Below are 26409 nucleotides of genomic sequence, written 5' to 3'. Positions count from 1 at the left end.
AAACAACTGTCGAAGTCAGACGAGTGTTGGTCGAGTCTACTGTCAACTACTGTGTTTGCGATTGAGTGTTTTAGACAAGAAATATGCCGTAAGTATATAAAATATATTATTTTATTGATTAGCATACATCTTGAATATATCCTCTACCGTTTTCTACAAAAACCTGAACATTTAAGCCATGATTTTGTTCCAAAAACATTAAGAGAAAAATATCGTATCAAAAAAAACGTCTCTTGACACTAAATGGAGGCAAATTACGGAATATTACACGACGCATTATATTTTATAATGTTTTAAATATACCACGTTACTTATTAGTTACTCGTGGAAACACATTATTTACCGAAATAAACAATTATTTCAGCAGATGCCCAGGATATTGATTACAGGGTACACCAAATTTGGTCAACTTTCATCATGGTAACTAAACCTACCATCGACTTATCTGGGTTTAAGGGTTCGTACAAACGGAGCGCTAGCGTTATTTTAACTTCAGTTCTAAACAATGACTTTTTTTTTCAGAGATGCTATAGTTCAGCTATAGAGAGGACACAGAGAGTAATTACAAAAAAAACCGAATTACTAAACTGCCAGTAGATGTCCGACAGGAGCTTACGGACAGAAAGCGGCAGGCGCAATTAGATTTAGCAATAAGGCCGCCTTTTGTCTCTAGTGTCTCGATTTATTTGTTTAGTACGTCATTTTGTGCAATCAAGTATATTGTATTGCAAGACTGTAATTTTAAATTCTAATAAAAAACATATATTTTTAAGGTCCGAATGTTAAGTGCTTGGTAAAAAATGTAAATAAAACAAGCATTCAATTATAAATTGGTTTTAGTTCATATTAATAAACCTTAATTTTTCTACTGTTTTTCTTTAATTCCTGAAATCACACACACAAAATGTCTATGTTAATCTTACCCGTTATTGGTAACCATAGTTACCATCGACTTAAAAAGGCAGAAACGCTCAGTGCGAACAGAAACTTAGCGAGGGCGGCCATCTTGGTAAGAATACGGTGTTACAAATAAGTCGTCACCAGGTGTTATATTTATATTTCTTGTGTTTAAACTAAGTAACATTAAAATATAATTTGAATACTAGTAAAAAGTGTAAGAAATGCGCTTTCAAATAAAAATTATTACAGTCCCTAGAACATGATACTTTACATGCTATTAACAGGCATGGCTGGGATAACTGAAAAAATGAGCGGATTCTGTCAATTCTAATTGGATTTGAGATAGATTTTATAATGTGATCTTTTTTATTTTTATCTAATTAGAATCATTGCACATCTGGCTTGCTGTTTCTGAATTTTCTTTATTATAGCCACAGTAGTTTTTGAGTTACAAGCCTATTTATAACACGCCACGATATCGCCTGGACTGTCAAGTGGATATGTGACTTCTGCCTTCTGCTATTCGTGACACGCCTCAGAAAATAAACCTAAATTTGTGAATCGAATAATTATTTTTCTTCATTGTGTCGTTTTAGTGATATAGACGTTTTAAAATTACGTAACTGTTGTGGAATCTCGAAGTGTATAAAGAATGGCCTGAGTGTGACCACTCCATTACCGTCATGTGTGACGAAGGAATGTTTGTTTAGGCTCTGATACTGTGCTGCGACCTTCCGGGAGTGCGCGTTCGTCTCGTAGACCGGGCCGGATCATGACTCTGCCCGAACCAAAACAAACTTCGCATTGAACACAGTCGACGTATTGTCATTTGGGACACTTTATATCGCCAAAATGTCTTCGGGAGCGTTTGTGGACAGGATCGATCCTTTCGCCAAGCGGTCGCTGAAGAAGAAAACGAAGAAATCGCAAGGCTCATCGCGATACCGCAACACGCAGGGCGTGGAGCTGCAGGCGCTGCCGCTGCTGAAAGGTGAGCCTCTAGCTGTGCCTCTAGCTGTCTCCTTGCCTGCGACAAGCAGGTGACACCTGCAACCTAAATTAACCCTTATTTACAAGCAACAAGTAATGTTTATCATTGATCATTAGGCTAGCTTTAGTCCAAAATCCCATTGCAAGTGGTTAGAGTTGATAATAAATGTAGTGTAGAGTACTAACCCTTAGGTTTATATTTTATGCCTACACAATGCTCATATTAATTTTTTCTTCACATTTTAGTAGGTCATCAACCTTTAGCCTTGGTAGTAGGTTGGAATTAGAAATTTATTGACACAGTTACCAGTTGATCAAACTAGAAGTGGCCCCACTAAGCTGTGCATTTTATTGGAAATACATGTATGTTTATGGTTTCTAATTAGTATTCCGCATAATACATTTTTGGAGTATTTTTACATTTTACATTTGTTCATAATTTTTATGTGGTGATTCTAAGTAGTTAAGACTTAAGGAATATATTCTTATCTTTTTTATTTGTTCTCAATAACATGACACAATTTGTTCCATCTATCATTGTTCTTTTGTCATTTGAAGAACATAAGGTACCTAACCTACCTACCTACTTATTTGTTAACTTTGTATTCATAAGCAACTATTTGTATTATTTTCATTTTTACATTTTTTTTATGGATATTTCAAAGGATGGAATAAAGAAAACTAGCACAAAAAGACTTATATTGTAGTGAAATGATATTAGCATGCATCATACAGTCTGTAGGGGTTACATACACTTCCCCACCTCTTCAAATGCCCTTGAGTGATAAATATAAGTACTGTCTACCTGTATCACTATCTATATTGTAGATTTATTAGCTATCATCTGCTAATAATTAAGTTGATCCTTTGTAACAAAGTATCAATACTTAAAAGGGTATTTGCTAAAGTAGCTGTTGCCAGGCGAGGCTTTCTTGTAAAATAAGGTGTGATGATCTTGATACATACCTATCTTTTGTAAAACAGCTACTTGTTTATATACATGTCTGTTTGTTTTACACTAATGGATTTCTGTGCCATTCAATAATAAGTACTTTCATTTCAGAATGATAATGGTGTCACTTATTATCACTAATGCATAATAATTATAGAATTGCATCCTTTTTGTAACATAGGTATTGTTTATCATTGGAATATGGAATACAGGGTTTTATTGACAAAAACAGTATAGTTAGTGTTGGCATCTCCTTGCTGGGCAAGAATGTTTGTTTGCTTATATTTTATATTAAAGTTGATAGGTAGCAATAATTCGTTTTATGTACATACATAGTTAGTGACACTGTATGATTGCTCTCTGAAAATAAAAACGATTTAGGTGTATGACAAGCTGTCCAAGCAGTTTACCAGTTTGAGTGAGGAAAATTTTATAACAAGTGTAGAGTAAACCTATGACCTCCAACTAACATGTTAGTGGTTATCATTATAAGGTGTTTACATTTACACTGTGACCTGTCATACTGTTCCGCATCTTTATGTAAATTTTTAATTCAAATTGTGTACACAAATGGTTCAGTGTATTCATATTTTAAATCTTTCAGTGGTGAAAATTAGAAATTTGTTTTTAGTACAAATTTATTTAGCTATAGTAAAAAAATATCATTAAATGTGTTAATTATGTTATTAAACATTGAACAGTAAGATTCTTAAACTCTTAAATTATTTCGTTTGGGGCAAATTTTAATAGAATGTCGAATATGCAGTAATTAACTAACTAATAACAAAGATGTAACTAGGTATAATAAGTATTTATCATCAAAGTAGGTCCCTACCTCTAAGTATTTATTATGACTATTATCAGTCTGCATAATTATAGCATTATATTGGAGGATTATGTGAGGAACTGAATTAAGTTGTATGTAGTCTCACGTAGGTATTACATCTGTTTGGGTATTTCTAACTTGGTAAATATAAAGAAAGAACAAAGTTCATAGTATCTGAAGTCATTGGCCTTTATAATCCGTCCATTTATCACAGATTATCAGATTATTTCCCTCTTACAGAAGAAAACCACTTTAAAATGTTGTACTAGTACCTATCTATTCTATTGACACATCAACAATGAGGCAGATCGACAGAAGACAGGACTATTTTTGTACTGTGTTTGTAGAGCTAGATAGCTAGCCATATGTACATATATTATTAGCGATGTGACAACTATCTATAAACTGGCATAATTTTACAACAATCACAATCAACATGAAAGAGTAAGAAATATATCTATTTTGCATTAAATAGTTATTGCTGTAGTAGAAAACTTTGTATTGTATACAGTCAACAATCTTTGACTATAATATATAGCGGAAGTTATATATATGGAATCTTCATAGTTTCATGTGCATATTGAACTTTAGAAACAATATTTTCTGTCATAGTATTAGCTGGTGGAGTATGCTCCACACTCCTTGCAATTGATTGAGGAGAGGCCTGTTCCCAGCACTGAGACACATATAGACTGTATATTTATGAAGTAGTAGCTGGACAATTGGCCGATTGGTAGGCTTGAGAAAGCCGACTGGTCAGCCGGTCTGCTAGTCCGCGAAAACCGTATTCTGCATATCTCTATATATTAAGTATATTTGTAACAGAATTGTTCGTTGGGTTATGTTGGTGGGTCCTATTATCTGCATTTAGACTCTCAGGTGGAGCATTGTTCGATGGGTGTTTACGAGTCGTCCGTGTCGATTGCAGATGTGCCGAGCAGCGAGCAGGAGGAGCTGTTTATCCGCAAGCTGCGGCAGTGCTGCGTGTCGTTCGACTTCATAGACCCGGTGTCGGACCTCAAGGACAAGGAGATCAAGCGTACGACGCTCAACGAGCTGGTCGAGTACATCACCGTCGGCCGCGGGGTGCTCACTGAGCCCGTCTACCCGGAGATTATTAAAATGGTATGTACTTTTTTACAGCAAGTTACCCCTGTTACTATTTAGCCGCCCAAAGCCCCTGACTTAGCTCATGTAACCACTGTGCAAGGTAAAACTTACAACCCATATGAAAAGAAGATAGCAACTTAAGGGGAATGCCAGTACTCAAGCTTCATAGAACTTCATACCTAAAAAAGTATTCATAATAATTAAAAAATCTAACAATAACTAGGTATGTTTTTTTCTAACGTTTGTGTGGTGCATTGCATCTTAAAAACGATAAGTGTTTTGTTTATGATAAGGCAAAATCCAAGTCGCGTGTATGAATTGATTTGGATTTGGACGATTATTTTTTAATAGTAGACAAATCTTTCTTATTACTTAGGTATTAGGTATTACGTGTTATAGAGAATTTGTATTTATTATGAGATAAAAAATAATTATTTGGTTATTGAACTCTTATAAACATCACAGACAATTAGGAGTTTTTTTTGTATAATACAGCACCCACATCACGCTAACATAACAAAATTTCACCAATCTACATCAAGCAAATTGTATTCCATAATATGGAATGCGACATAACGTGGACGGAAGGACTATGTAGTAATTACATAACTTCTGACTAATCTTGCACCTACCAAGAGCACACCAGGGACATTTCATACAAAACACCTCGTTTTACACAGACACTACACATTGACGTTATCGTACACGCGCATCTGGGTGTGTGACGTCTGACGTCCATACGATTGAAGACAAAGTGAGACACATAGCTTAGCCGCTGATGGGGAGCGGAGAGTTGCCGTTGTATCATCATCATCAGCCCATTAACGTCTCCACTGCTGGGGCACGGGCCTTCCCTATGGATGGATAGGGAGATCGGGCCTTAAACCATCACGCGGGCCCAGTGCGGATTGATGGTTATTAACGACTGCTAATGCAGCCGGGACCAACGGCTTAACGTGCCTTCCGAAGCACGGAGGAGCTCGAGATGAAAACTTTTTTTTGTGGTCACCCATCCTATGACCGGCCTTTGCGAAAGTTGCTTAACTTCAACAATCGCAGATCGAGCGCGTTTACTGCTGCGCCACCGAGCTCCTCCACCACCGAGCTCCTCACCGTTGTATACGTACATAGTATTACTCCTTATTCTATAACAAGAGTCTTCAAGTAGTTCTCCGATATATGGCGTGAAGTTCATCATTTGAAATAATAACGGATGATTTTGGATGAACATGACCAGGCATTGACTTTTCCTTGAGAAGTATAATAAAAAGAGATGGTATACTTTTAATACTTTTTGTGTGATTTTCAGTCCATTGCTTATACTACACGATGGAGCACTTATTTATTCCCCATACCAAACATCTCATTAGCAAATAAGTAGCACATATTCTAATGCCCCGTTCCTGTATACTATAAGTTAATCTCTTTATATTAGATATCTGGTCATTCATTACTTCTATTGGTAGTAAATCTATAGTTTGATGATTTTTACTGTCAAGATTATGGTATCCATATATATGGTATCCATGAATTCCAGCCTATGATAGTTAATGATACCAAATCTGGGAGGTATATATTAATTTTATATATCTCTTGCTTGCACTTAGAATAAGTTTATTTCGCCACGATATTAGAATGGTCAAACAAAAAATAAAATTAAGATTTCTACGCTAGACTCGGCACTATTATCGGTTATGATATGACAGTGGTTGCATAATTCATAAAACCGCCTAAGTGCGTGTAGGGCCTCTCGTGATTACTGTCCCACTAATCCGAGAACCACTTTGTCCACTTTATTCTGATACCTCATTCACTGGGTAGAGGGCAAAGATTCAGGGAGGGATTACAGCAAAACCCATGTTGCTAATAATGTTCTTACAGTGCTGTTGCTGCTGTAGGTAAATAGATTATTATTTGATCTCAATTTCTCCTGACAATATGACCTAACCTAAGGTGACTCGCGCACGTTAAATTTGCTTACATGCCAAGATTATAAATTTTAGAGGAATAGGCAGAACTACTTATACATCTCATTTGATCTGAATAGCAATTCATAGCCCTAACCTTTTGGTAGAATAAATTCTGCAGGCGTCATTATGAATATAAACATGACTGTACTTGGTGGCAATTTTGCCTTGCCGGTAAATAGCTCATGTCTTTCTGAAATAATAAAATACATATGTCACTCTTTTGAAACCTTATGCCTCCTTTATACAATAAATAAACCACATACTCATTATCTCACACTAATAGAGCCTGCCTCTCGAGTCCAAAGCACAGAAACAAACTGAATATGATTGTATAATAAGTGGTATACACATTCATTCAAATTGTGTATTCCGCTTAAACACAATAGGCATCCTTATTGTTTCTTCTAAAGCAATTTCTTCGAGTCAAAAATTTGTGATATTTTTATTTAAATAAATGGTTGCTGAGCCGGCAATCGAACTCAGAACCTACCCTGGATACGAATACTACCAAGAGTTTGACAGAGACAAGAACTGAATTGAATTGAACTTTATACATAAAACATTATGTACCAGGCATATTGATGTCAATTTATCGTTTGGTCCGATTGCATTTGACACCTCTAGCCTAATGATACAAATTGACTTCTGCTGAACAAACATTATGTCTTATTCATACAGTTTAACCTTGTGAATCGGTGTACAGTCCTTTTAACGGAAATCTATGAAAATAAACGCTGTTAAATAGTAGCCTGCAGGATATTATTATCATTGGCTAGAATAAGGCAAGGGCTGACAAGACAAATTGAAAAATAAATTAGGAGTAGGTATATGATATGAGGAGACCGTTATTAGTTGCTCTTGTTGATTGAATCTAATTAACAAAGTTAGACAATCTCGTGTGGTAGAGCCGTGGTAGCCCAGTCCGAAGAACGCTTGACACACAATTTGAGGTCGCCGGTTCGAATCCCAGCACAAGCCAAAACCAATGATTTTCGTTTTTTTTTTCTAATCCATGTTTGGATTATACAAGATTATCACCTGTTCAGCTATGAAGGAAAACATTTTGAGGTAACTAACTTTTCTCTTCATGGGTCGGATGGTCAGACAAGCAGTCGCTTCTGTAAAAGACCGGACCTGTCAAATCTTCAGTTTTTGTAAGCGGACACCTTGAGAAACGGGATAATGTTAGAGAGATAATCTTATGGTGCCAATCATTGGATTGGTGGTAGTTTATTAGCTTTCGTTATGGACCCCTTTGAGCTTCAGAGCGCACGTAAAGATCAATGTGGTGAATTACGCTCAATATTTTCCTGCAGGTGTCGAGGGGTGATCTTTCCCCTGAAGTTTATAAGATATAAATTTGACTTTGAACTTGAGTATAAAGCTAAAAAAATAATAATTTGCAAGGTTAACAATCGTAAAACATTTGCAAATAATTTTATATTCTATCTGTACAATAAGAGCCATTAAAGTTTACAAAAGTATAACGTGATTGCATTTTGTTTTTAACTAATACAAACAGGGGACGCGACACAAGGTCAAAAGGTTTAAGATACCGCATTACGCTGCTTGTACGAGTGTAATCGTGCGATATAATCCATCTTTGTTGAAGTTTAGTCGGCTGAGATCTAAAATCTATATGTGGTTAGTAGTTCTCTGAAATCGTGAGGACACATCTGTCGTCTGGGTTGAGAGGTGGCCGACTTTTCGATGTTTTTCTTGCAACTACTTTTCCTCGGCTGTAAAGGTTGTGATGTTTGAGGCGGATGAGACGTTCGACAAAAAATATATTTATTATGTAAAAAAAAAGACGATTTAAAGTGTAACTATGTTACCAAATGAATAAAGATATTTTTGAGTTTGAGTTTACCTATCTTTATATCACTTGTTGTTAAGCCGCTAAAGAGCCCTGACATGACTCGTTTAACGTCTATGTGCTTACTAAGTTACAGCAAAACCTATATTAATAGGGTTAATGTACCTTTATTAAGCATGGAATAGTCTTGGAATGGACAAACAGATGATGAATCAAGCAGGTGATTCAGCCTACCCATCATCCGCCTGCCCTAATCCCACTCTAAAGTGGAGCGCCAAATGTATTCTTCTTCTATTTATTTCAGTCAGTCGTCATCTCAGTACTCATACCTTTCACATACAAATCCATACACATTTTTTATCCTTCTTCACACAATCCATACACATTTTATTTGGTCGTCGCTTACCCTTATATAGATAGGGGTAGTGGGATGATGACATTTAGCGTTGTTCGGTTTTTTACAGAAGCGGCCGCCTGTCTGACCTTCCAACCCGCGAAGGAAAATCCAACCCAATGTAGGTCACATACCTCCGAAAATGCATTTCTCGGGAATGTGGGTTTCCTCACGATGTTTTTCTTTACCGCTGAGCACGTGATAATAATTTACAAATTCGAAAATCATTGGTTTACGCCTATGCTGGGTTTCGACCCTGCGACCTCAAATAGAGAGTCAGCGCTCTACCAACTGGGCTACCACGGCTACCCCTATCTATGTCCGAGGTAAATTACTGCTGATAGTGTCCTCACCGGGAATCGCAATCAGGACCACCAGAACTATACCGCCGTTCCAATAAAGACCGATAATATGTATCCTAGATATAAACTGGGTGCTTAAACCCTTTACTATTAAAATGACATAGTTGTATTGATTTCCGAAACGAGTTTCCTGCTTTTATTGTTAATCAATAAGACCGTATAAACAGATCGTAAAAAGCTAACAGATTCATTTTTGGCTCTACTTTGTATCACGTCACCTTTTTACATACTTTAGTATGTACCTACCCTTGGTGCTACTGCATTGTGAGATAGGTCTTTTTGTATGTGATTGAAAAAAACGCTTCGCCGTAACTTACAAGTACTTAGTCTTTTTTACTTAATTGAACTATTTTTCGCCAGGTGTGTAATGTTTTTTGATCAAAAGAATAGGCGGTTTTTAAATTTAGTAATAAAATATGATACTTTTACGAAACGTAAAAAACTTGTCCATAATTTTATGAACAGCGAAATGTATGAGAAGAAAAATTACAATAACAATTGGGTAGTTTCCTAGGTCAAAGATAATAAGATCATTATGAAATTCAGATTACTAAATAAAGACAAAGGTGACAATAAAACGTTTTCTTTTTTCTAAATACAAATATATTATTATATATTGTTCCAAAATAGAAAGAAATAATTACAAAAAGACTCTTAACTTCCCTTTTTCTATTTAACTTATTTATGAATTTTAATAAAGGAAAGACAGGAAGGATTCTAAAGTGAGACATTTTGACACGTTTTTCTATGACGTCACAGGTTGCTTTTTCATACAAATTCCGTAGTAATTTCGTGTTTTGCTAAAGTCATCACGATGTTTGGCAAACCGATCCCTTGGGAGGAGCAAGTCAAATATCTCGGCGTAGTCTTAGATAGACGTCTTACTTTCAAGGCCCATATCAAACGTGTGCGCGATCGCGCCGCGTTTGTAATGGGCCGTCTTTATTGTCTCCTTAACAAGCGAAGTAAATTGTCCCTTAGGAATAAGGTGAAAATCTACACGACTTGCATCCGTCCGGTCATGACCTATGCAGGGGTAGTTTTCGCTCATGCGAGTCCCTCTCAAATTCACCGTCTACAGGTAACACAAAATCGTTTCATGCGGAAAGCCACGGGAGCTCCGTGGTTCTTTCGCAATGAAAATCTGCACATTGACCTAGGTCTGCCAACCATTGCAATGGCTCAAATTAGCTTCCAAACGTTTTTTCGATTCTGCTCCGCACCACCCAAATCCCCTGGTAGTTGTGGCTTCCGAGTACATTCCGCTTAGGGACGGTACTGAATAGTATCGGCGTCCGAAGGACGTAATATACGATCCCGACGACCCGATTACTCTAGCCATAGAGGCAGTCAATCAGCTCGCGACACCAAACACTTCAGGACCCCGATGCCGGCCCCGCCGGCGTCGTCGTCGATTTCCCTCATTCAGCGCTTATCGCTATCGACCCACTAGGGTCGATTAATTCTTTCAAATATTTTTCCTCCCAGACGACGCCCTGAGCCGAGGTTCACGCCCATCTGGGCATCCTCAGGCCTGTTGTCTTACACGTTGTACCGGGTGAGAGCCTTCAGCGCTCCCCATTTGTCCGGCCAAGTAGTTAATGCCATCTGCGGCAAATCTACATTAAGTCACGTCAAAAAAAATCGTGTTTTGACGTTTAGTAAAAAGTAACTGGTTTGACTAATTGGAAACTACCCTATTATGAATAAAGTCCATTAGTATAAGTGAGCTTAGTGTTAGTGATTTATGAATACCTAGTGATTATTATGAAGAAAATAATATGGGCTGTGTTATGAACTTAATAATAATAGGACAAAAAATATATGAACAAAGGGCACCCATGTCCGCCAGTTGCGCAGGTTATGTCCGATATCAATTGACCTGGCTAGGCAGTTATTTTTTCAATATCGTCGTATGCATTGTCTGCGGTAATTAGAATTGCTTGGTGTGTTAGACGTCAACTAAAGCTTACGTCGCGTATAACAATGATCGTACTATTAGCGACGGGCTTTGTACAGAACGTAACTATTTCGTAAGGTTTTCTATCGCGTGGTTGGTGATGTAGAAGACTAACCTGAACAACCCTGGTGTCAAAGCTATTATTGAGCCGCCAAAGGTCCCTGACATTGCTCATGTACCGCGTACACTTACATCAGTAAGTAGTAAGCGTAGCGGGCTTAACGTGCTTTCCGAAGCGCGAAATCATCTTATTTTTCGGACAGTCAGGTGATTACAGCCTGCAACGTCTTGCCCAAACTAGGGATAGTCTCACAAAGTGATTTTATGTTAAGACTTGTCCCCACCGAGAATCAAACCCAGGGCATCCGGATCGTGAACGCTCAACCACTGGAAACCGTAAGCCGTAGTCTTGCAGGGTCACTTACGTAGACCAGTTGTTTGTTTGCTAATGGTGGGTAGGTCTGTCCACTTGCAATAGGCAATAGGCTCAATAATAACCCTGACACCAGAGTTGCTGAGGTTGGTAATCCATCTCACAACCCACACGATAGAAGAATAGGCATGACAAGCGTGGAGGTTAATATCTGTGTTTTAACACTTCGTTTCATGCGTGGTCTTTGGTCTGAGCTTAAAATCATTCTATCTAGTTCGGAACATAATATAAAGGGTTAGTTATCATACAGTTCATCCTTTTATAAAACACCATCGTAATTTTATAAAAGCTGAAAGATTTTGTGTGTATAATATGTAAGTAGCGTCGATCAACAACTATGAAGTTTGAATGAGTGTGTCAAAGGCATATAGAAGTTGTCGTAATAATTTAATTTACGTGTTGTTTAATACATGTTATGTCATACTTCTTCATAGATATCGGCGAACCTGTTCCGTACTCTGCCGCCGAGTGAAAATCCTGACTTCGACCCTGAGGAGGACGACCCGACCCTGGAGGCTTCGTGGCCGCACCTCCAAATAGTGTATGAGTTCTTCCTGCGCTTCCTCGAGTCCACTGACTTTCAGCCCACTATCGGCAAGAAGGTCATCGACCAGAAGTTTGTATTGCAGGTAAATAACATTTTAGATGACTTTGCTTTGTTTTTTCTAACTCTAGAAACTTCCCATGTTGTAAGTAACCGATGGGCTGGTAACTTATCGCCATACAGTTCATTAATTAACGCATTTCTATCTGCAATTATCAATAGTTGCTATTGATGTCGTGTTTGAGAGACTTGTGGTTCTGTGAACCACACTATATTTAAAAATAAAGAAGTCCGTTAAAAATGTTAATACATGCATGTAGGAACGGAACGACATCAGGATGACGTATGAGCGTGTGCGAGAGAGTAAGAGGATAAAGTGTGAAATATGAAAGGGACAGAGGATATAAGAGTAGGAGATTTTTATAAGATGGCAATAAGACGTGAACGGTTTCAGTGTTTGGAAGCAAAATAAAAGAGGATATCGAGTAAAGCCTGTTTAATTCCGTTTATTACACCACATACATACATAAGCTGACGAGTATATCCCAATTGGTATAGTCGGAGGTACATCCATCGCAAGATTAACCAAGTACCCACACCTCACCAAACTAAACTATGAATATCTTATATATTTATGTATCCCGTCCATATGAGGATATATTGAAACTGTTCTGTTATAGTCTTTGTGTAGTTGTGGGAATATCAGAGGATAGTTATTTTTAGATTTGAAAGGTCAGTTTTCCTATTTAATTAACGGGTTCGAACCGCCAACGTTACATACATAGAAGCTACGCTTATTCGTTTTACGTAATAATGTTGTTACTATATACATATTTTGACATGATTAAGTGACTGATAGCTTTTGAGATACTAGGTAAGATATTATGTTTTCTATGTTATCGGATACGTAGATTTGGCTACCGACCCTGTTCTTCTGCATTTATCTAACTGATGGCAATCTATACGTACATTCTTACCTTATAATAGACATTTATCTGACTATAAATTACGCATATTAGAATTTATATAATTACCATACATACATGTGTGTGTTATATAACATGTAAACAATACTCTGCAGTATTTATTTTTAAGAGCCTTCAAACGACACAAATAATATAAATTACCTATTTACATACATACATACATAAACTCACGCCTATTTCCCACTGGGGTAAGCAGAGACTATAGAATTCCATTTGCTTCGATCCTGACACACTTCTCTTGCTTCCTTCACATTCATCTTTAAATTACCTATTTTTAATGTAATAGTTAATCATTTAACTTAGGCCTACAATAATAAATTATGTAATTATACTTAATTACTAATACGCGTGTTTCCAACTAGTCAAATCAGTTACTTTTTACTCAACGTCAAAACGCAAAATTACTATAGAATTTGTATGAAAAAGCAATCTGTGACTACATTTAAAAAAATGTTTAAAATACATTTTTCTTTATTAAAATTCATAAATAAGTTAATAGAAAAAGGAAAACGTTTTTTGTCACTGTCTTTATTTAGTAATCAGAATTTCATAATTTATCTTTGAACTAGGAAACTACCCAATTATTATACCATTAAACCATTAGATCTAATATGTTAGAAAGGTACATTTCATCTAGCAGTTTTTACTACATGCCATTCTTTCTAAGTCCAGCATAGGAGCAATTTCAGAAGCATTAGCTTATGGTACAGTTGGCAAGATGACTGGGTCAAAGAAAAATTATAAAATTCTAATCTAGAAATAGAAGCCAGTCTAAAATTATCAGTATTCAAATATTTAAATACCTATTTTAATAAGTAACAATGAGTACGGCTATTTGAACACGTTTATTGATTACGTGATAGTCGTACCAAATAAGTATTTCATATACATTCCATATACATTTTCGTGTTGATGTACTCATTTGACTAGATTGTAATCTAGCCCATTGACTAATATGTTTTGTGTGTATAGCTTTTAGAATTGTTCGACTCGGAGGACCCGCGCGAGCGCGACTTCCTCAAGACGGTGCTGCACCGCATCTACGGCAAGTTCCTGGGGCTGCGCGCTTTCATACGGAAACAGATTAACAACATATTCCTGCGGTTCGTCTACGAGACTGAACACTTCAACGGCGTTGGCGAACTTTTAGAAATATTGGGAAGGTCAGTAACAAACAATATGTCTTATTATTATAATGTTTATATAACTGTTTTATGGAGCGATCGAAGAAGTACTAGGAATATCACAAATCTCAACCACACTAATGTTACTAATTTTAACTTTTTTTAGTTTTTTTTTTTGGCTGACATCACTAATTTTAACGTTTGACAGTTCTAAGATCCGAGTTCTATCTCATGCCGTACATTGAAGCGTTTTAAAAGTTAATCTGCATTTAAACTTAATATTGTTTAATTTGCCGAAATGTGTTTTCTGCATAAAATGGAGTACCTACTTTCATTTTGAAACCAAACAAATAAACAAAATGAGGACACGATAATCAACCATATTCCTAATGAACATTTGCCCTGAGGCATCTGTATGTTGTAGGACCAATCTATTATGTACTTTCCTACATAAATTGATAGATACTCCCTTCACTAATGTTTGTAAGAGATAGGTAAATCTGTATTGACACATTCAAGAGTTACCAGACTGTAATAAAAACAAATAGGTTATTTAAATATGAGGTTGGACAATAAAACGATACTAAATTTTAAATATTTTTAGTAAATTAGATATTACAACAGGAAATGCTTAAATCAGCGTTACTTCAGTGATGTCAGAGATGTAATCACGATTAATCAATACTAAACTAAACGCGCCGCCCGAATATTTATGGATTTCGCAGTATTAACAATGAATAGATAGTGTGGGAATTATCTTTGATAATGTAGTCATGGCCGTTCACAGATAAGAGGGCCAGTGTTAGTGTCGAAATCTTAGATTAGAAAAGAAATTTGAAAAAAGAGCGTCTATGGGGCGATGCATTACACGGCCATTTCAAATTTCCTCGTAGATGGAGCTGGTGGTGGGGTTGCTTACGAAAAAGCGTTGTGTAGCGCATTGAACAGCGCGTTATAGGAAAACTCTTTGGCGTGGTTGATAACCGCAAGTCGCACTGCGTGTGGCATGCCAAAGCCTTAGCATAAACAGCCTACATAAGATCCTATTACTGGGCACCAGACTCGACTTTATCAACCAGCCAATCGATGAAGAGTTATGAGGTACTAAGTAACGACAGCACACCCCGGATACTTCATACAAAAAACCTCGTTTTACACAGACACTACACATTGACGTTATCGTACACACGCATCTGAGTGTGTGACGCTTGACGCCCATACGATTGCAGATTAAAGTAAGACCGACGGGGGTGAGGTAAACCTTGCTCAGCCGCTGGTGGGGAGCGGAGAGTTGCCGTTCCATACGTAACATTATTTCTTATGCCTACAGTCAAATTTCCATTCCAGTCTATCAAAGGCCAAGAGCGTGGCTCTTAAATTGATGATGATGACAGTCAAATTACTAAACGGTGACCCGTCTAATTAATGGCCGGTCATGCCAGAATTTTTATAATTTCCATAGTTAACAAGTACCTACCTACCTACCTACCTTAATATCATTACACTACGGTAATTCTTATAAGATTGAATCAGTCATGGTACACGTGTAAAAGTAAAAAATAAATAAAATGAAATACGTCATAACTTAACGTCGTTTCAGTAAATAAAGGAGATTTGCAACATTATTATCTTGCTACCTTGCAAGCTTGCACTGCAAGTCAGTTTAATGTTTCCTTAGACAAAACATTTTGTATATGTAGGGTTGCCAAAACTAGGTAGTTGCCACGCATTCCCAATATACGCCCTGTATTTCCTCATACAATTTTTTACTATTTCATGTGCATTATTGCATTACCCATATATTTACTTTTACTATTTATATATTTTTTTTCACTTCTTGTTTCCTTGCTGTTGGCGTTTTAGTATTGTTCTCTTGTTTAATCAACGTTGTAAATAGATATTACTACCTTTATAGATATTATTACCTTTTTTTAGTAATTACAAATCGGTGTTCGAGGTTTTCCTCAATGTCCCGTGTGATACGGCGATGTTTCATCTTCAATCAATATTACTTGTTACGCAACCCTAAATACAATGTGACGAATTTCCCTGTTATTGTTCAATACTTATCATCAATTACCTTTTTGTTATTCAAATAATAACGGTCTATTCTTATTGGTGGTTAACTTTAACAACTCTGGTATAGTTGAATTATATTACTGGTTTATTTCAATTTAGTACTACTTATATACAAGATATTATATTTGATGATTCTGCTTTCCTTACCAGTAAGACTCTCTTCTTGTAACTTGCGACTGCCGATCCCTATGATCATGTTCGTCAGTTATGTGTCAGTTAGGGCATAGACATCAATATGACACAAACAACAAGGATAACAAGGATAATACCTTGAAGCATAACATTATGAAAATTAGCATAAAACTAATATTAGTAAGTGCCCTAACTACTTTTTCACTAACGCGGTGGACTATCGACCATTACAGACGGCGATATCGTTCGTCGCATATCACGTTGGTCTAATATAGCTCGGTGAAACGCGGGTAGTTAGTTGTACCCTTGACTGCCCCAATTGGGTCGTGTACTAGGTTCAAGATAAATTATGAAATTCTGATTACTAAATAAAAACAGATCTAAAAGTAACGAAAAACTTTTTCATTTTCTATATTTTTCTTTTTCTTTCTATACTTATATGTTTTTCTATATATGTTTTTGAAAAACGTAATAATGCCGACATTTTGTCACGTTTTTCTATGACGTCACAGGTTGCTTTTTCATACAAATTCCATAATAATTTCGTGTATTGACGTTTAGTAAAAAGTAACTGATTTGACTAGTTGGAAACTAGCCTATTGGGAATATAGTAGTGAGCTTATATATTTTTGATTGCAGTATAATAAACGGGTTCGCCCTGCCGCTGAAGAGCGAGCACAAGCAGTTCCTAGTGAAGGTGCTGCTGCCGCTGCACAAGGTGAAGTGCCTGTCGCTCTACCACGCGCAGCTCGCCTACTGCGTCGTGCAGTTCCTCGAGAAGGATGCCACGCTCACCGAGCCCGTCGTGCGCGGACTCTTGAAGTTCTGGCCCAAAACCTGCTCACAGAAAGAGGTCAGTATAACATTCATACAATGTTCTACTACTTAGTATGGTCAATACCCTAACGTTATATAACAACTGGCCCTAACAGTGTCCTAATACGCAGGAGCCGTACGGCACTGACCGTATCTACATCAATTAACTACAAGTATATATAAAACATAGATTTAAATGGCGACATGACATTAAAGTTCAGTAACGTTAATGGATGGATAAATCTTCAGCAGAAACGTTTCGTCATGACTTGTCACCTCCTGCAAGCTCAATTATGTGCGATAAATGTACAAGAACCCGACAACTCACTGTATGATAGACACTGTGGCCAATAATTTTATGTTTATTATCTTGAGGACATCATAAAAGTCGACAAAGGCGTTGTGCCTCTTTAACTTTTGTCTCGTAATATTTAAATGTAAACTGCACAATCGGAAACTTATATAATACAAGTCATACAAATAATGACAATGCGCAAACAACACTGTAATATATTTTTAATATTATATAAATAGTTCTGCAGAATATATTTCCTTACTTCAAAGATACAAAACAACGATATAAAATCTACGATCTCTCATCGACGTGTGTGCATGCTGTTTGTCAATGTTGCATGCAAATAAACCCCCGAGATTTGTAAGCATCTATGTAGCTAAACCAAACAATAGTCGTCTGTGCAGCAAGTTCTAATCTTAGGGCATCTTGTATTTAAATGTAGAAGTGTAGCGAACGCACGTGAATGTTTGCAGGTGATGTTCTTGGGCGAGATCGAGGAGATATTGGACGTGATTGAGCCGGCTCAATTCGCGAAAATACAGGAACCTCTCTTCAGGCAAATAGCGAAATGTGTATCCAGTCCACACTTTCAGGTAACGTCTTGTTTAATATTTCAACTAGTTTTGTCAATAATTCAGTTCCGATATATACTTAAAATGCATTGTGTTATTTATATTGTAAATATAAACTGTAATAATGCCAATGTGTTAAGTAACAGTATTTTACCTATTTGTATATATTATTATATTATAGTGTAAATCTTTGCAAAACACACAGTCGTAGACATGTATGCGGGCGTTTCTTTATGAGCTTTACTTCTGCAATCCTTACCTCAAGGCTGATTAATTTATCAATCATTAATGAAATATAACGTTATTATACGATATGGTATTCACCTGTCAACCATCGCAGACTGTGAAGTCTGTTTCTAATAAGAATAGAACTGACATAACACTGCGACAGTAAGGGCCAGATATAAAACTTATAATATCCACACTAGATGAATAACATTTCACAGATAAGACATAACGTGAGAACAATTAAATTGCAGGTGGCAGAACGGGCACTCTACTTCTGGAACAACGAATACATAATGTCGCTAATGGAAGAGAACAACCACGTGATCATGCCGATAATGTTCCCGGCGTTGTACCGGATTAGCAAGGAACACTGGAACCAGACCATCGTCGCGCTCGTCTACAACGTGCTCAAGACATTCATGGAGATGAACTCGAAGCTCTTCGACGAGCTCACCGCAAGCTATAAGGCGGAACGGCAGAGGTGAGTAGCGCCTTTTGTATTTACCTTATGACATACATAAGTTCAAGCTCTGGGTTTAACCTTATTGCGGTTATAGACCGACCGCGCCTATAGAGCAGTCTTGCTGCACTCTTGGCGTAAGACCGGGGTCTTGGCCTCTTGCCTTTAAATAGTCCATCACCTACGTTAGACATTTCAAGTTGTTACACACGTGTGGCGTTCGGTTGCAGAGAGAAGAAGCGCGAGAAGGAGCGGGACGAGCTGTGGAAGCGGCTGGGCGAGCTGGAGCTGAGCCAGCAGCGCGCGGCGGGGGCGCTGCCCGCCAAGTGATCGCCGGCGCGCGCCGCCTCCGCCCGCGCCACACAATAATACGCCACTCCTTTTATTTTCACTTATCTATTCGTATTTTCTATTCGATTACATTTTTGTTAATGACGTTATTAATTTTTTATACCTCTAATGACTCGTTCGTTCGGGTATCCCCCGATGTCTCCGGATTCGGTTCGCTCGGGAGTCCCGCGGGCGCGGCCGCTGGGCCCGCGTCCGCGTCCGCCGTATCGTACCTCGTTCAAATTGCTGCAGTGCTATCGAATGTCCGCATCCCGAATGCACCGTCATTATTGTACTAGTATTTTATATACGTTTACATAGGTCACTAGTTTACTTTAGGATTTTTTAAATATTGTTAAATTGTTTAAATAAGTTAAAAGTTGTATGTATTATTGATGCATGATCGATTGTACCGCATTTCGGATCACCGATAATTGTATTAATCGGGCACCCAGCTTTCGGCTGATTATGATTGTACAAAAATGAATAGGGCAATTTGAGATGTAATTTGTTTAGTGAGGGCGCTGCACGGCGGCGGAGCTCGGCGCGGCCCGGGTCGCCGCCGGTGGTATTGAGCTGTATTGCGCTGTGCTGCTCTGTACTGATCTGTGCTGCACTGTACTGAGCTGCGCTGTGGTGAACTTAGCTCTACTGCGTTGTACTGAACTGTGCTGCGCTATACAGAGCTCTACTGAACTGAGCTTTGCTGCGCTGTACAGAGCTGTGCTGCGCTGTACTGCGCTCTACTGCGCTGTACTGAGCTCTGTTGCGCAGTACTGTGCTGCTCTGTGCGCCGCGCCGCGTCCACCCGTAGATTGTTGTATGAAATTTTCATTTTAAATTAGATGCTCGATTCAAAAAAAATGTAATTTCGTCGTACTATCATTTTGTATAGTTACATAGTGTAAATAGGCATTTATTTATTATAAATTTATAGCAGTGTGATTTTTATACATAGCTGCGGGAGTGGGACACTATAATTGGGCAAAATCGGTCAGAGCGAACTGGAGACTACTCATGTATCATGCATACAGCTCGATAAAACTAAAACGTTAATTTGATCATATTGGAGTAGAACAATGCTAAAAGTAGATATAATAATTTGTAAGGGAATAGTCATTAATTTGTATGATATTACTGTAGCCATTAATTTTTTCTATCATCACTTGTAGAGCCGCGGGCGGGCCACACGGCGGCCCGCGCCTCTGTATATACCGATACGCGACCTAGCGCTCTGCGTATGTATGTATGTACACTATGGAGATGTTTGTTATGTAAAATGTATTAACATTGCAAAAATTATATATGATCTTATATATAAATTACTATTATAGAACACAGTATGAAAATAAAAAAGTTGACTCACATGAATTGAATTGTTTAAGTGTATGTAAGTAGGCGGGCGCGGGCGGCGGCGGCTTGCCGCGCCGAGCCCGGCCCTACGGCCCTCGCCCTCGCGGCACTGATATCTCAGTTGCGCAACTGCTGCGGAAATACACAAGAAATTTTCACATTACTCAGTTTTTCATTTCTAACGAGGCCTCAACCTCTTTGAATTCATCTTATTTCATTCTGTGTTTTTCGTGAGTTTATTTCCCGCATTCATATCCATAGGCAGTACTTTGACGTGTCTTCTCTCTCGCTCGCTTGTAAAGTTTTCCTCTCCCCAGCCTTATTCTTATTGCAATCCAAAACTTGAATATTGTTTTATATCATCCCATGGTTATTTATGTTCTATATTTGATGTTGTATGGTTTAGAAAATTTTAAAAGTTCATTTAAAGTAATCAAATGTAAAAAGTACGTTGCTTATATCATTTACTTGGTACTTTATTTTACAGCATACGACCTATCCTGTAATCTCAATACTTATCTAAAATATATAAAATATTATTAATACTTTATCTTTTGTTCATTTTAACATAAAATGCATCTATCATTTTCTATATATAACTTACATAGAAATGATTCGCGAGGAGGATATAATTTAATTTTGTAAATACCTCATTGACACAAGAATTTTGGACTTTAGTAGAAGTTTAGTCAAGGTTTATATCACGTTTGTTTTGTTAGCCAAGATACTTGCTTCAATGTAATATATCAAAACGTTATTAGCGTGCGGTAATGAGCAGCTGAGACTTTGTCGTTGGGTTAAAAATAGGCGAACAACCTCGAACTTTACGTTTCGCTCGCGGCAGTGCGTTGAACCAGTCGATCAATAAGCCAAGTTCAAGTTGTTCATATTGCCGCATCGTCATGACTACCGGAGCCGCAACAAACCGATTGCTAGCACCACACCCAGTGCTGGTGTATCAGTGTGAAGACGTTATTATTGGCGCATTACCATGTAAGTACCTTTAGTATATCATACAATTTAATTCATAAGCTTTCAGAAATCTAAATGGGACACATACAAGTCGTGAAATGTATCTCGTAGCTAAAAGAAGTTCCATTACGTAAGAATCCACGAACTGTAAAAGTTCTTTTAGACGATTCCCAATGTGAGTTTCGTTGCCTTCATCTAGTAATTGCTAATAGAGTTTGCAGAGCCACGATTTCTTACAGCTACTTTTGCAACAAAAGTTCTTTGATCTGTAAACCTAATAAGTATGAAATGTCTTATTCAGTGTTTCTATTACACGATGAGGCTGACGAAGTATGCAGGCTACACGCGACCGGCGCCGGTGCCAACGATGCCTCCGGGCGTGGTGGAGCTGATGGAAGGTCTCACCAAGGAGGTGCTGCGCCATAACCCGGCAGACATGTACCAGTTCTGCGCAGACCACTTCGAACAACTGCTCGTCATCAGGGATGGTCGTGGTTAGTTTGTGGAATAAGTATATACAGAAAGTCATGCACCTCATCTATATTGTAGTAGTCAAAGCCTCAAGTCATTGGACGAAAGCTTGTAGACAATTAATTGACGACCTAAGTTGCAAATAACTGTGTAGCGACAGGATACCACCTTGTTAAACACCTGTCAGCCCGTCTGTTACAATTTTATACTAAAACTTCTGGATGGATGATAATCTAGGCCCTTAGCTACGCAGAAGTCAATCAATCAATAAGTAATTATATATTGCACAAAGACAGACAGTAAGTAAGTAATGGACATGTACAAACGAATATGATAAGCACAATTTATGCCAGGCAACCTTAGGGTGAAAAAACTTGTATGTATATAAATAGTATAAATAATAATAGAAAAATAAAATATTAAGCGGAAAGCTACTCTTCTATAAGTAGTCCATTACGATAGACGGAAAATGTTTATTATTGTATTCTTTTTATTTCAGCTCCAAAAAAAACGTTAACTCTTGAGCAAAAAATAAACAGGGCTCAGCAGAAAGTGAGAGAAAGAGCGGAACATCGGCGTCGTAAGTACGACGAGGAAATGAAGAAATATGTTGAAGAAATGAAATGTTCCAGTAATGTTCAAGATGAACCGGCCACCGATAAATTAAAATCGCCGGAATTGGTACAGGATAGTAAGCTCAAAGCTCCAGTACATCATGACCAGGACCTGACTGATGCCAAAGAAGTTGAAATATTTCATAAACCTATTGAAGAAACGAAGATTGAAAAAGTATTTGCGACCAACATTGAGACAATCAATAATACAAATGATTCATCATTAGTTAAGGATATTCTTGAAAAAGAAAATGAAACGACAGTTAACGAGGAGCTCAAACAGCTTAAGGGCAAAGGTTTTTCTCAAGAAGAAATCCCTGCAACTAATTTAGATTCTACTATTTCCGACATTGATGGCATTTTGGAAAATAATAAATCATATAGTGTTGATAACATCATTGAGAATGGTAACGAAGACGTGCGTACTGAACTTAATAGAGTAAGAAGAAGTGTAGCTCCAGTTGAATCTCATAAAAAGGTTAAACAAGTAGAAGAAGTGGATATTAGGGAGGCACAAATAGAAAATCCACAAGAAGCTGTCGTCTTACTTAACCATCCTGAAGCTAAGATGGAAGAAGTGAAAGATATTTCATTAGAGAAAGAGGAACGACCCAATGACGTCGCTAATGCTGAAAAGATTGAAAAAGAAAATATAGAAGCAACTGACACTATTGTCAATAAAGAAAATAATACTGGTATAGATTCATCAAATAATAAATACGATACTATTGATCGTGCCGAACCAGAAAATGACATCGATAAAGCAGAAATGGCGGAAACTGAAATTGAAACACCGAAAGGAGAAACTCTTGATAGTAACGTCACTATTTCTACAAAAGAACTCTACGACGAGGCAACAATGAATGTGATTTCAGAATTAGAATCGGCCGATTTAAAGGTAGGTAGCAATTCAGAAAAACCAGACAAAAATGCAGTTGAAACAAAAGAAGAAATAACAAACATTTTAGAACCCACTGACGAGAGCCTTGAAAAACAGGCCGAAACATTTGAAAATGTAGACAACATTAAAGATACTATGCCAGAAATCGTTGGCATAGTCGATATGAAAGCTGACGACAAACTATTAGAATCTCATGAATTGACAAATGCGATAGATACGCTCGTTGAAGAAAAGTTGTTACCAGAAATTGAAAATGTAGAACAAAAGAAACAAGAATTAAAATACGAACTTGCTGAACCAGGGGAAACGAAAGATTCTACATATTCACAGAAAGGTTTTGAGTTAACTGAAGAAACGAAAAGTGAACCAGAACTTCTTGACCAAGGTTCGAAATTACAAAACGCTGATACAGTTTTTACGTTCACTGGTAACAGAAATTTGTTGGATCAAAACATAGAGTCTCAGAAAGAGAAAATGGATACATTGGAAATATCTACACATATAACAGAGGCAAGTGGCCAAAGTGATGAGGCACCGAAAGCTAATGCCGTTTCTACTGAAATAGAATCTAGTAATGTTCTTCAAGTTGTGGCAGAAGATAATGTGTCTGAAGAACAAAGTATTGTTGAGAACGATAAAACATTGGACATCATACCCGAGATGAAAACATGCGAAGTTACTGAATCGGAAAATAACTCAAATGACGACGACACAGAAGACGTTAAGAAGGGTGACAATGAAACAACACCTAAAAGTGAAGCTGACTCTGCAGCGGAAGAAAATGTGGATGATTCTTTAACCACGATAAATAAGGTGCTAGTCGATGAATCTGCCATTGTGAATGATGATAATGATTCTGTTCCCGTTGAAATAACCACAACAAATGGAACAGAACAAAATTTAAACGGCAGGTATGAAAATGGCAAAGAGACACCAGATTCAGAAGCTATTTCTACTATCGAAGAATCGTCGAATCAAGAGATAGCAAAAGATGTACAAAATGTCCCAGACATTCAAGATAATTTATCAACTGCGTCAGAACCTATTAAAACTGATAATGAAACAAGTTCTATAGGAAAATCTAGTAGTATGGACGATAGTTTTATCGAAGATAGCACTAATAGCATCCTAGAAGTAGAACTTAAGGAAACGAATGCTGAGTCTACACAAAATAAGGAGTCGTCAAGTAGTATGGATTTGGAAACTGCAGCAGTGACTATTCAGAAAGTTTTTCGTTCTTTCCTTTTCAAAAGCAGATGTTCCACTTTTGATGATACTGGAGCAGATGATAGCAATTCGATCGATAACGATCATGAAAAGGTTAAGTATGTTTACGAACGTTTATTCCAATTCCAACTTATTCTAAAACAATTTGAGTTTATTCCAAATAACATTGATGGCATTTACTAAATGTGTTTATGTTACAGCTCGAAGTACAATACCCGGTTTCAACAACACCTTTGAACAAAGAACGAAGAACTTTAGGTAGAATGGACACAGTATTACAAACAGTGAATGAAGAGAAGTCATTATCTTTATCAACTGACGACTCATCTTTATCAAGTGCTGCTACTATAATACAAGCTCATGTCAGGGGCTTTTTGGTCAGAAATAGAAGAAACTCTAATAAAACAAATTCTACATCGTTAGTCAATTCTGATGGTCGTTCCACGTCCCTAGAAGCTGACAGTGATCAAAAAGCCAACAAAACTGTTTTGAATATTCACATTGTTCCCGAGGGTGACCATTTTCTAAGCAGAGATGAAAGTTTATTAACCTCGATCGATTTATCTTTAGATGGAAGTCCACCTTCCTCTACTAACCTACACCCTTTAGGTTACGACAAAAGTGAACCTAGAAAACAGTTGAAACGTGAAGATGCTATACAGTCCATTTCTCCACCAAGCAATAATAGCGGGAAGCTCAGTGAAGACGTAGATTCTGTGAAAGACATGATAATATCTGACGAGCAGCAAAAAAATATCGATAATTTGATAAACGAACCGCAACAAAATGTAGATGTAGAGAGTCGCGACGATACGCCAACTAAGAGTACTACGATTGAGACTGTCATAGAAGCTCATAAAATTTTGAGAGATGAATCAAGTAGCCCAGAAGAGGAAAAAAATGAAGCAGAAATCGTTTCCAGACGTAAAGAGTCTATTGCAAAATACAATTCAGACGAAAACGACGTAATTACTCCATTTGAGGAAAAAGTTTCGCTTGACTCTGGAAATACATCGCGACTGCTTCATTCTGGGGAATTCCATGACGTGGTATTACCCACAAAAGTTTCGCGAAATGACACATCAGTCGTCCGTGGTGAGTGAAGACATCTTCTATTTCCAGGTGATCAAACTTTCCCTTTTATCAAGGCCATCGCATGACCTGCTTAGAGAAAAGATGGCTAGGTAGTTCGTGTCGCTTACAGCCTTGTTTCGCAGTCGTAGTTAACGAATAACAATGTACTATGGCTATCATTTTATAGATAGTATGCTAGTAGATAGTTAGCGACTGTAAGGTTGTGTGATGTGATGGCACGTTTTATTAAAAATCAATACTTACACTTCTGTAATGACTTTTGTCCGTAATTAAATTACGTATGTTGATTGATGTGATGAGTGACGATTTATTTTTATTTGTCTTTTTAAAACTAATGTTTGAATACTACTTAAAGTATTTTTTCTTTTTCAGAATTCAAGAACGTGTTGGCGTATTTTATAATTTGGAATAATTCCTAATGTAGAAGTTAGTAAGCGTCCATGAAATCGGATTTTATTTATTTATAAGTAACGCAAAAATAAAGATAATTAAAATTA

The 26409-nt window shown here is 37.3% G+C and overlaps 2 protein-coding genes across 4 annotated transcripts; both read left to right on the top strand.

The window, feature by feature from the left end:
- The first annotated feature begins 1400 nt into the window (after window positions 1–1400).
- On the top strand, window positions 1401–21177 carry LOC126375016 (serine/threonine-protein phosphatase 2A 56 kDa regulatory subunit epsilon isoform). Its single transcript, XM_050021852.1, has 8 exons — window positions 1401–1891; window positions 4597–4793; window positions 12148–12342; window positions 14216–14406; window positions 17218–17431; window positions 18163–18282; window positions 18741–18970; window positions 19180–21177. Exons 1-8 carry the CDS (start codon window positions 1753–1755, stop codon window positions 19277–19279), a joined length of 1386 nt encoding a protein of 461 aa, XP_049877809.1. The 5' UTR covers window positions 1401–1752; the 3' UTR covers window positions 19280–21177.
- Window positions 21178–21337: 160 nt separating this feature from the next.
- On the top strand, window positions 21338–26409 carry LOC126374938 (interaptin-like). 3 transcript variants are annotated; one of them, XM_050021721.1, is made up of 5 exons: window positions 21338–21625; window positions 21926–22098; window positions 22575–24910; window positions 25018–25912; window positions 26285–26409. In XM_050021721.1, coding segments are annotated over exons 1-5 (3453 nt in total). In that variant the 5' UTR covers window positions 21338–21623; the 3' UTR covers window positions 26332–26409. The 3 variants fall into 3 exon arrangements, with proteins under 3 accessions (XP_049877678.1, XP_049877677.1, XP_049877679.1); XM_050021720.1 differs by having other exon boundaries at window positions 21339–21625; window positions 21906–22098; XM_050021722.1 differs by having other exon boundaries at window positions 21339–21625; window positions 21906–22098; window positions 25018–25939.

Source organism: Pectinophora gossypiella, chromosome 18 (assembly GCF_024362695.1).
Source record: "Pectinophora gossypiella chromosome 18, ilPecGoss1.1, whole genome shotgun sequence".
In the NCBI taxonomy this organism is placed as follows: domain Eukaryota; kingdom Metazoa; phylum Arthropoda; class Insecta; order Lepidoptera; family Gelechiidae; genus Pectinophora; species Pectinophora gossypiella.
The sequence above is the reverse complement of the archived record's forward strand: the minus strand, read 5'-3'. Positions and strand labels throughout refer to the sequence as shown.